General features: G+C 47.2%; 1 protein-coding gene across 1 annotated transcript in view; it reads left to right on the top strand.

Moving 5' to 3' along the window:
- The window catches only part of zgc:162872 (BAR_ACAPs and ArfGap_ACAP domain-containing protein), a 56,066-nt gene extending 44,601 nt beyond the window's left edge, over positions 1–11,465 (top strand). Inside the window, exons 18-22 of the mRNA XM_056282936.1 lie at positions 231–385; positions 3,301–3,410; positions 9,473–9,583; positions 11,028–11,089; positions 11,257–11,465. Coding sequence (XP_056138911.1) covers positions 231–385; positions 3,301–3,410; positions 9,473–9,583; positions 11,028–11,089; positions 11,257–11,465 — 647 coding nt within the window. The remainder of the gene's footprint in view (positions 1–230; positions 386–3,300; positions 3,411–9,472; positions 9,584–11,027; positions 11,090–11,256) is intronic.
- Positions 11,466–12,529: the final 1,064 nt, after the last annotated feature.

Here is a 12,529-nt window from a genome sequence, read left to right as displayed (position 1 = left end):
TTGTTTCATTGTTTCTTTGTTTCGGTCTGTTTCTTTCGTTGTTTCATTGTTTTGTTCTTGGTTTCTTTCTTTCTTTGTTTCTTTCGTTGTTTTCTTTTGTTCTTTGTTACTTTCTTTCTAACCTCAAACGCTGTTAAGCCTGAGAAAGAAAAATCCTGTTTTTTATATTTTACTAGAAGAATGCTTAGATCTATATTTGTTAAGGAACGTTTGTGTTTGTGTATTTGCAGAGGGAGGGATGGAGGCAGCGGGGCGGAGCTTATACAAGGCTGCGTTGCTGGGAGACCTTGTTGCCATGGCGGTAGCGCTGGCACAGGGAGCAGAAGTGAATGGGAGTCTCTCTGAGGAGGAGGGCCGCACGGCGCTGATAGGAGCTGCTATCGGGGTGAGGGGTCATCTGTCAGTCACTGTGTTAACACGCAGTCCATCATGTCATGAAGATCTACTACTACTACTACTACTACTGCTACTGCTACTACTACTACTACTACTACTGCTACTGCTACTACTACTACTACTACTACTACTACTACTACTTTCGACTGCTCCCGTTAGGGGGCGACACAGCGAGTCATCCGTTTCCATCTCTTCCTGTCCTCTGCATCTTCCTCTGTCACACCAGCCACCTGCATGTCCTCCCTCCCCACCTCCATAAACCTCCTCTTTGGCCTTCCTCTTCTCCTCTTCCCTGGCAGCTCCATATTCAGCATCCTTCTCCCAGTATACCCAGCATCTCTCCTCCTCACATGTCCAAACCACCTCCATCTTGTCTCTCTTGCTTTGTCTCCAAACCGTCCAACCTGAGCTGTCCCTCTAATATACTCCTTCTTAATCCTGTCCTTCTTCATCACTCCCAGTGAAAATCTTATCATCTTCATCTCTGCCACCTCCACCTCCAGCTCCACCTCCTGTCTTTTCATCAGTACCACTGTCTCCAAACCATACAACATAGCTGGTCTCACAACCATCTTGTAAACCTTCCCTTTAACTCTTGCTGGTACCCTTCTGTCACACATCACTCCTGACACTCTTCTCCACCCACTCCACCCTGCCTGCACCCTCTTCTTCACCTCTCTTCTGCACTCCCCGTTACTTCGGACATTTGACCTCAAGTATTTAAACTCATACAACTTCATCACCTCCACTCCTTGCATCCTCACCGTTCCACTGTCCTCCCTCTCATTCATGCATAGGTATTCCGTCTTGCTCCTACTGACTTTCATTCCTCTTCTCTCCAGTGCATACCTCCACCTCTCCAGGCTCTCCTCCACCTGCACCTTACTCTCACTACAGATCACAATGTCATCCATGAATATCATTGTCCAAGGAGACTCCTGCCTGATCTTGTCTGTCAACCTGTCCATCACCATTTTAAACAAGCAACAGCAGCTCTGAGTCAGAGCCCTTCACTGTGGGAACAGGGGTCAAACAGGGATGCATCATCGCACCCAGAGAACAAATTTCATTTTAAACTGTACAATGACAGAAATAAAGTGTCTTTCTCTTGTACGTCACCCTGTGTTCCTCCCTCTTCTTGAAATATGTATTCACCACAGCAATTTCCATCCTTTTCACAAAATCCACCACCATCTGTCCTTCCGCATTTCTCTCCTTGACACCATACCTACCCATCACCTCCTCATCACCTCTGTTCCCTTCACCAACATGCCCATTTAAGTCCGCTCCAATCACCACTCTCTCCTCCTTGGGTACCCTCTCCACCACTTCATCCAACTCACTCCAGAATTCTTCTTTCTCCTCCATCTCACACCCAACTTGCGGGGCATATGTGCTGATAACATTCATCATCACACCATCGATTTCCAGCTTCATACTCATCACTCTGTCTGACACTCTCTTCACCTCCAGCACACTCTTGACATGCTCTTCCTTCAGAATTACCCCTACCCCATTTCTCCTCCCATTCACACCATGGTAGAAGAGTTTGAACCCACCTCCGATACTCCTGGCCTTACTCCCCTTCCACCTGGTCTCTTGCACACACAGTATGCCTACCTTTCTTCTTTCCATCATGTCAGCCAGCTCTCTCCCTTTACCAGTCATAGTAGAAACATTCAAAGTTCCGACTCTCACCTCCACACTCGTGCCCTCCATCCTCTCCCGCTGCCTCTGGACATGCCTTCCCCCTCTCCTTCTCCTTCGCCCAACAGTAGCATAGTTTCCACCGGCACCCTGCTGGACAACAGTACCGGTGGTCGTCGTTGGTAACCCGGGCCTCGACTGATCCAGTATGGAAATCTGATTTATGATCCGCATATTTGATTTGGCAAAGATTTTATACCGGATGCCCTTCCTGACGCAACCTTCCCCATGTATCCGAGCTTGGGACCAGCACTAAGAATGCACTGGCTTGTGCATCCTCAGTGGCGGGGTTCGGTCCTAAAGTGTACCAAAGTGTACTTGAATATTAGCATAGTGAAGTAAAAACATGCTGTAAGTATTCCATCAGGTTTGTTTGGATGTAGGTATATAATACAAATGCTGAGAATAAGATGCTGAATATGGAGCTGCCAGGGAAGAAGAGAAGAGGAAGAGGAAAAGAGGAAGGCCGAAGAGGAGGTTTATGGATGTGGTCAGGGAGGACATGCAGGGTGGCTGGTGTGACAGAGGAAGATGCAGAGGACAGGAAGAGATGGAAACAGATGATTTGCTGTGGCGCCCCCTAACGGCAGCAGCCAGAAGTAGTAGTAGTAGTAGCAGTAGTAGTAGTGGTAGTAGTAGCAGTAGTAGTAGCAGTAATAGTAGTAGTAGCAGTAGTAGTAGTGGTAGTAGTAGTAGCGGTAGTGGTAGTAGCAGTAGTAGCAGTAGTAGTAGTGGTAGCAGTGGTAGTAGTAGTAGCAGCAGTAGTAGCAGTAGTAGTAGTAGTGGTAGTAGTAGTAGTGGTAGTAGTAGTGGTAGTAGTAGTAGTAGTAGCAGTAGTAGTAGTAGTAGTAGTGGTAGTAGTAGCAGTAGTAGTAGTAGTAGTAGTGGTAGTAGTAGCAGTAGTAGTAGCAGTAGTAGTAGTGGTAGTAGTAGCAGTAGTGGTAGTAGTAGTAGTAGTGGTAGTAGTAGCAGCAGTAGTAGTGGTAGTAGTAGTGGTAGTAGCAGCAGTAGTAGTGGTAGTAGTGGCAGTAGTGGTAGTAGTAGTGGTAGTAGTAGTGGTAGTAGCAGTAGTAGTAGTAGTAGTAATAGCAGTAGTAGTGGCGGTGGTAGTAGTAGTAGTAGGTTTGTTGGAATATAACTTGTAATACTGTCAGTGGTCACATATGAACAAACAGGAAGTCCGTGTTTTTTTTTCAGGGCTCCCTGATGGCCTGTGAGTTCCTGCTGCAGAACGGTGCCAATGTCAACCACAGAGACCGGAGAGGGCAAGGAGCCCTGCACGCTGCTGCCACCGCTGGACACACTGGGTATAGCATGTAGATGCACACACACACACACACACACACACACACACACACACACACACACACACACACACACACACACGCACACAGACATGTTCCAGCAGAAATACATGGGGTTTCCTTCCAAATGTTTTGCAGGTTTTAGCCGAATTTTCAGAAAATTGGCAAAAGAAAGTGAATTTGTGTGCATTTCCATCCTGTAGAGTTGTGTGAATATCAGCAGTTGGTTTCTATGGAGATGAGCAGTAGGTGGAGTTGTTGGTTTCTATGGAGATGAGCAGTAGGTGGAGCTGATTTTGCAGTCAGGTGCCATTGTACATCTGCAGAAGAAGAAGGTGCAACAAGATGACATTTTCTGACACGTGGTGGCGTTTTGTTCATGTTTCCCATCTAATATGGCACATGTGTCTTCCTACACGGGACACCGCAGTGTCCTCACCGTCCACACATGTTTCTTCCTGTATTAATACACGGGACACCGCAGTGTCCTCACCGTCCACACATGTTTCTTCCTGTATTAATACACGGGACACCGCAGTGTCCTCACCGTCCACACATGTTTCTTCCTGTATTAATACACAGGACACTGCAGTGTCCTCACCGTCCACACATGTTTCTTCCTGTATTAATACACAGGACACCGCAGTGTCCTCACCGTCCACACATGTTTCTTCCTGTATTAATACACGGGACACCGCAGTGTCCTGCCCGTCCACACATGTTTCTTCCTGTATTAATACACAGGACACCGCAGTGTCCTCACCGTCCACACATGTTTCTTCCTGTATTAATACACGGGACACTGCAGTGTCCTCACCGTCCACACATGTTTCTTCCTGTATTAATACACGGGACACCGCAGTGTCCTCACCGTCCACACATGTTTCTTCCTGTATTAATACACGGGACACCGCAGTGTCCTCACCGTCCACACATGTTTCTTCCTGTATTAATACACAGGACACTGCAGTGTCCTCACCGTCCACACATGTTTCTTTCTGTATTAATACACGGGACACTGCAGTGTCCTCACCGTCCACACATGTTTCTTCCTGTATTAATACACGGGACACCGCAGTGTCCTCACCGTCCACACATGTTTCTTCCTGTATTAATACACGGGACACCGCAGTGTCCTCACCGTCCACACATGTTTCTTCCTGTATTAATACACGGGACACCGCAGTGTCCTCACCGTCCACACATGTTTCTTCCTGTATTAATACACGGGACACCGCAGTGTCCTCACCGTCCACACATGTTTCTTCCTGTATTAATACACGGGACACTGCAGTGTCCTCACCGTCCACACATGTTTCTTCCTGTATTAATACACGGGACACTGCAGTGTCCTCATCGTCCACACATGTTTCTTCCTGTATTAATACACGGGACACCGCAGTGTCCTCACCGTCCACACATGTTTCTTCCTGTATTAATACACGGGACACCGCAGTGTCCTCACCGTCCACACATGTTTCTTCCTGTATTAATACACGGGACACCGCAGTGTCCTCACCGTCCACACATGTTTCTTCCTGTATTAATACACGGGACACTGCAGTGTCCTCACCGTCCACACATGTTTCTTCCTGTATTAATACACGGGACACCGCAGTGTCCTCACCGTCCACACATGTTTCTTCCTGTATTAATACACGGGACACCACAGTGTCCTCACCGTCCACACATGTTTCTTCCTGTATTAATACACGGGACACCGCAGTGTCCTCACCGTCCACACATGTTTCTTCCTGTATTAATACACAGGACACCGCAGTGTCCTCACCGTCCACACATGTTTCTTCCTGTATTAATACACGGGACACTGCAGTGTCCTCACCGTCCACACATGTTTCTTCCTGTATTAATACACGGGACACCGCAGTGTCCTCACCGTCCACACATGTTTCTTCCTGTATTAATACACGGGACACCGCAGTGTCCTCACCGTCCACACATGTTTCTTCCTGTATTAATACACGGGACACCGCAGTGTCCTCACCGTCCACACATGTTTCTTCCTGTATTAATACACGGGACACTGCAGTGTCCTCACCGTCCACACATGTTTCTTCCTGTATTAATACACGGGACACCGCAGTGTCCTCACCGTCCACACATGTTTCTTCCTGTATTAATACACGGGACACCGCAGTGTCCTCACCGTCCACACATGTTTCTTCCTGTATTAATACACGGGACACCGCAGTGTCCTCACCGTCCACACATGTTTCTTCCTGTATTAATACACGGGACACTGCAGTGTCCTCACCGTCCACACATGTTTCTTCCTGTATTAATACACAGGACACTGCAGTGTCCTCACCGTCCACACATGTTTCTTCCTGTATTAATACACGGGACACTGCAGTGTCCTCACCGTCCACACATGTTTCTTCCTGTATTAATACACGGGACACCGCAGTGTCCTCACCGTCCACACATGTTTCTTCCTGTATTAATACACGGGACACTGCAGTGTCCTCACCGTCCACACATGTTTCTTCCTGTATTAATACACGGGACACTGCAGTGTCCTCACCGTCCACACATGTTTCTTCCTGTATTAATACACGGGACACCGCAGTGTCCTCACCGTCCACACATGTTTCTTCCTGTATTAATACACGGGACACTGCAGTGTCCTCACCGTCCACACATGTTTCTTCCTGTATTAATACACGGGACACCGCAGTGTCCTCACCGTCCACACATGTTTCTTCCTGTATTAATACACAGGACACTGCAGTGTCCTCACCGTCCACACATGTTTCTTCCTGTATTAATACACGGGACACTGCAGTGTCCTCACCGTCCACACGTTTCTTCCTGTATTAATACACAGGACACTGCAGTGTCCTCACCGTCCACACATGTTTCTTCCTGTATTAATACACGGGACACTGCAGTGTCCTCACCGTCCACACATGTTTCTTCCTGTATTAATACACGGGACACTGCAGTGTCCTCACCGTCCACACATGTTTCTTCCTGTATTAATACACGGGACACCGCAGTGTCCTCACCGTCCACACATGTTTCTTCCTGTATTAATACACGGGACACCGCAGTGTCCTCACCGTCCACACATGTTTCTTCCTGTATTAATACACGGGACACTGCAGTGTCCTCACCGTCCACACATGTTTCTTCCTGTATTAATACACGGGACACTGCAGTGTCCTCACCGTCCACACATGTTTCTTCCTGTATTAATACACGGGACACCGCAGTGTCCTCACCGTCCACACATGTTTCTTCCTGTATTAATACACGGGACACTGCAGTGTCCTCACCGTCCACACATGTTTCTTCCTGTATTAATACACGGGACACCGCAGTGTCCTCACCGTCCACACATGTTTCTTCCTGTATTAATACACGGGACACCGCAGTGTCCTCACCGTCCACACATGTTTCTTCCTGTATTAATACACGGGACACTGCAGTGTCCTCACCGTCCACACATGTTTCTTCCTGTATTATTACACGGGACACCGCAGTGTCCTCACCGTCCACACATGTTTCTTCCTGTATTAATGCACGGGACACCGCAGTGTCCTCACCGTCCACACATGTTTCTTCCTGTATTAATACACGGGACACCGCAGTGTCCTCACCGTCCACACATGTTTCTTCCTGTATTAATACACGGGACACCGCAGTGTCCTCACCGTCCACACATGTTTCTTCCTGTATTAATACACGGGACACCGCAGTGTCCTCACCGTCCACACATGTTTCTTCCTGTATTAATACACGGGACACCGCAGTGTCCTCACCGTCCACACATGTTTCTTCCTGTATTAATGCACGGGACACTGCAGTGTCCTCACCGTCCACACATGTTTCTTCCTGTATTAATGCACGGGACACTGCAGTGTCCTCACCGTCCACACATGTTTCTTCCTGTATTAATGCACGGGACACCGCAGTGTCCTCACCGTCCACACATGTTTCTTCCTGTATTAATACACGGGACACCGCAGTGTCCTCACCGTCCACACATGTTTCTTCCTGTATTAATACACGGGACACTGCAGTGTCCTCACCGTCCACACATGTTTCTTCCTGTATTAATGCACGGGTACGTTGTGGAAGTTGGGCGAAAACATAGACAAACAACTTCTGTGTGACTACACCCGCCCAACAACATGGTGCTGCTAACCATGGCTACACCTGCCTAACAACATGGTGCTGCTAGCCATGGCTACACCTGCCTAACAACATGGTGCTGCTAGCCATGGCTACACCCGCCCAACAACATGGTGCTGCTAGCTATGGCTACACCTGCCCAACAACACAGTGCTGCTAACTATGGCTACACCCCGCCTAAAAACATGGTACCCCTAACCATGGCTACACCCGCCCAACAACAAGGTGCTGCTAACCATGGCTACACCCGCCTAACACGGTGCTGCTAACCATGGCTACACCCGCCCAACAACACGATGCTGCTAACCATGGCTACACCCTGAGCCTGATACTGAGCATGTCAGCTCCATGCAGAAAACAAGCTGTGGTGAATCATGTCCACAAGTCCAAGACAACATCAATCTCACAGTCAGCATGGTGTATCCACCATGTAGGTCTACACACACATGGACTGTGACTCTGGTCTCATGACTCTGTCAATGTACTGAACATAGCATAACAACACAACAACACAACTCTGTCAGTGTACTGAACATAGAATAACAACACTACAACAACACTACAACACAACTCTCTCAGTGTACTGAACATAGAATAACAACACTACAACACAACTCTCTCAGTGTACTGAACATAGAATAACAACACTACAACACAACTCTCTCAGTGTACTGAACATAGGATAACAACACAACTCTCTCAGTGTACTGAACATAGACCAACAACACTACAACACAACTCTGTCAGTGTACTGAACATAGAATAACAACACAACTCTCTCGGTGTACTGAACATAGAATAACAACACAACTCTGTCAGTGTACTGAACATAGAATAACAACACTACAACACAACTCTCTCAGTGTACCGAACATAGACCAACAACACTACAACACAACTCTCTCAGTGTACTGAACATAGAATAACAACACTACAACACAACTCTCTCAGTGTACTGAACATAGAATAACAACACTACAACACAACTCTCTCAGTGTACTGAACATAGAATAACAACACTACAACACAACTCTCTCAGTGTACTGAACATAGAATAACAACACTACAACACAACTCTCTCAGTGTACTGAACATAGAATAACAACACTACAACACAACTCTCTCAGTGTACTGAACATAGACCAACAACACTACAACACAACTCTCTCAGTGTACTGAACATAGAATAACAACACTACAACACAACTCTCTCAGTGTACTGAACATAGAATAACAACAGTACAACACAACTCTCTCAGTGTTACTTACACTTATTACTTACACACATGTCTGAGGTAGATGGACATGACAGAGTGAGGAGGAAGACACGCCATCTGGGACCGGTGCCTCCCTGGTCTTCTGGTTCTGGAAGAGCTGGCACACGTCCTCAACACAGACCCTGAGTGAGGGTGGGGGTTCGGTGGGGAGGGGAGAGGGGCTGACAGGGAGTGCAGTTGGTTGTGTGTTGTAGCCGGGGAGGGTGAGGGGTGTGAAAGTTCGCTGTTCAAACCTTCAGTGTCTGCGGGTGGGAAGTCGGATGTAGGTATGTGTCATGGTCACTGCACTAGCGCCTCCTCTGGTCGGTCGGGTTGCCTGTTCGGGGGAGGGGGAACTGGGGGGAATAGCGTGATCCTCCCACGCGCTACGTCCCCCTGGTGAAACTCCTCACTGTCAGGTGAAAAGAAGCGGCTGGTGACGCCACATGTATGGGAGGAGGCATGTGGTAGTCTGCAGCCCTCCCCGGATCAGCAGAGGGGGTGGAGCAGAGACCGGGACGGCTCCGAAGAGTGGGGTAATTGGACGGATACAATTGGGGAGAAAAAAAGGAGGAAAAATCCCCCTCCCCAACAAAAGAAATACTGACCTCGTGTGTGTGTGTGTGTGTGTGTGTGTGTGTGGTTCTCCAGACAGGTGTGTCTGCTCCTGAAGAGAGGAGCCAATCAGTATGCAGTAGATGAGAGAGGGCAGGACCCGCTGGCCATCGCCGTGGAAACCGCCCATGCCGACATCGTCACTCTGTCAGTAGTCAGAGAGACATCAGTAATACTCATCAGTTACTGTCAGTAGTCAGAGAGACATCAGTAATACTCATCAGTTACTGTCAGTAGTCAGAGAGACATCAGTAATACTCATCAGTTACTGTCAGTAGTCAGAGAGACATCAGTAATACTCATCAGTTACTGTCAGTAGTCAGAGAGACATCAGTAATACTCATCAGTTACTGTCAGTAGTCAGAGAGACATCAGTAATACTCATCAGTTACTGTCAGTAGTCAGAGAGACATCAGTAATACTCATCAGTTACTGTCAGTAGTCAGAGAGACATCAGTAATACTCATCAGTTACTGTCAGTAGTCAGAGAGACATCAGTAATACTCATCAGTTACTGTCAGTAGTCAGAGAGACATCAGTAATACTCATCAGTTACTGTCAGTAGTCAGAGAGACATCAGTAATACTCATCAGTTACTGTCAGTAGTCAGAGAGATATCAGTAATACTCATCAGTTACTGTCAGTAGTCAGAGAGACATCAGTAATACTCATCAGTTACTCAGTAGTCAGAGAGACATCAGTAATACTCATCAGTTACTGTCAGTAGTCAGAGAGACATCAGTAATACTCATCAGTTACTGTCAGTAGTCAGAGAGACATCAGTAATACTCATCAGTTACTGTCAGTAGTCAGAGAGACATCAGTAATACTCATCAGTTACTGTCAGTAGTCAGAGAGACATCAGTAATACTCATCAGTTACTGTCAGTAGTCAGAGAGACATCAGTAATACTCATCAGTTACTGTCAGTAGTCAGAGAGACATCAGTAATACTCATCAGTTACTGTCAGTAGTCAGAGAGACATCAGTAATACTCATCAGTTACTGTCAGTAGTCAGAGAGACATCAGTAATACTCATCAGTTACTGTCAGTAGTCAGAGAGACATCAGTAATACTCATCAGTTACTGTCAGTAGTCAGAGAGACATCAGTAATACTCATCAGTTACTGTCAGTAGTCAGAGAGACATCAGTAATACTCATCAGTTACTGTCAGTAGTCAGAGAGACATCAGTAATACTCATCAGTTACTGTCAGTAGTCAGAGAGACATCAGTAATACTCATCAGTTACTGTCAGGAGTCAGAGAGACATCAGTAATACTCATCAGTTACTGTCAGTAGTCAGAGAGACATCAGTAATACTCATCAGTTAGTCAGTAGTCAGAGAGACATCAGTAATACTCATCAGTTAGTCAGTAGTCAGAGAGACATCAGTAATACTCATCAGTTACTGTCAGTAGTCAGAGAGACATCAGTAATACTCATCAGTTACTCTGTGTTGTGCACCTTAATGAAGTGTCTCGTTAGTAAATGAAGTGTCCTTGTCAGTTAATGAAATGTCTCGTTAGTAAATGAGGTGTCCTCGTTAGTAAATGTGACTTGATGGTGGGTTGTGCCGTCCTGACTTGCAGGCTGCGCATGGCCAGGATGAACGAGGAGATGAGGGACTCGGAGGGCTTCTTTGGATCCATGGGTAACTACCATGAACACACACACTTCACAAAGTCCTGTTTGTTAATGACAAGTTGGTGACCTTTCACCCACTTCAGGAGTCTTTTTATTTGTTTATTGATTGATTGATGACTCTGTCAGTGATTATGGTGATCTGGTGTAGCTCATCATGAACCTCTGTGACTGCAGGGGATGATGAGACGTTCCAGGACATCTTCCGTGACTTCAGCCACATGGCCTCGCACGACCCCGACAGGCTTGCACGCCGCCGCCCCAGCCCAGCGGCACAGGGGGATGGAGGAGGAGGGGGTGGAGGAGGAGTAGGGGATGAAGGGGGAGGAGACGGAGGGGGCGGGACACTGAACAGCCAACATGATGACAGGAAACCTTTGGAGTAACAAAACCCCGGGACAGGAACGCCGTCAGGCATTTCAGCTCTCCCAGAATTCCACAGTGTGACTGTGGCGTTGTGGGAGCACGTCCTGCAGTGTACAGACATGGCGTAGCCGAAATGTAATGTGTGACCTTCACTCCTGCTGTTGTTCCTATGAGGAGGTTTATGCTACTGGACTCAGGTCAGTGTGGAGAAAACCCATCTGCTGGTTGGGATGTCATGAAGTGACAGTGGCGCCCCCTATTGTCCCCCAGATGGCCAGTACACAGTAATATCTAGTCGGACATTGTTATGGGTGTTGTGTAATTCTACTGAATGTGTTCGATGACGTAAACTGCAACAACAACTTGGATAACACGAGACAAACGTTCAGGTAGAAAGGTAGTGATAGACAGTCTTTCAGTAGACATCAGTGTCATGTGACAGTTGTGTATTTACTGAGACACACAACAATACAACCAGTCAGTCAGTCCTGCTCCTGTGTATGTACATAGACTAATAAGACAAATAACACCTGTAACATCTGCTTCTGGTGATGCTCAGCCTCCCATAACCTTCGCATGAGGTGTGTGTGTGTGTGTGTGTGTGTGTGTGTTCGTGTGTTCTCATGATATCTCCGCCCATATTATCATGTTGGTAATTACAACTGGCTGAAGATGTTTTGCCCCATCAGAGGAATGATGATGATGATGAGGTGGAAGATCTGACTGACAGGTTACAGGCATATGGTGCCTTGTTCGAAAATTTCGAGATGATGGTTCAAACCCACCACGGTCTGATAACTGAAGCCCACCACAGTCTGATAATTGAAACCCACCCCAGTCTGATAATTGAAACCCACCCCAGTCTGATAATTGAAACCCACCCCAGTCTGATAATTGAAACCCATCCCGGTCTGATAACTGAAACCCACCACGGTCTGATAACTGAAGCCCACCCCGGTCTGATAACTGAAACCCACCACGGTCTGATAACTGAAACCCACCCCGGTCTGATAACTGAAGCCCACCCCGGTCTGATAACTGAAACCCACCACAGTCTGATAACTGAACCACCCCGGTCTGATAA

Source organism: Lampris incognitus, chromosome 7 (assembly GCF_029633865.1).
Source record: "Lampris incognitus isolate fLamInc1 chromosome 7, fLamInc1.hap2, whole genome shotgun sequence".
NCBI lineage: Eukaryota > Metazoa > Chordata > Actinopteri > Lampriformes > Lampridae > Lampris > Lampris incognitus.
Note: the sequence above shows the minus strand (reverse complement) of the source record. Positions and strands in the feature narration are given on the sequence as shown.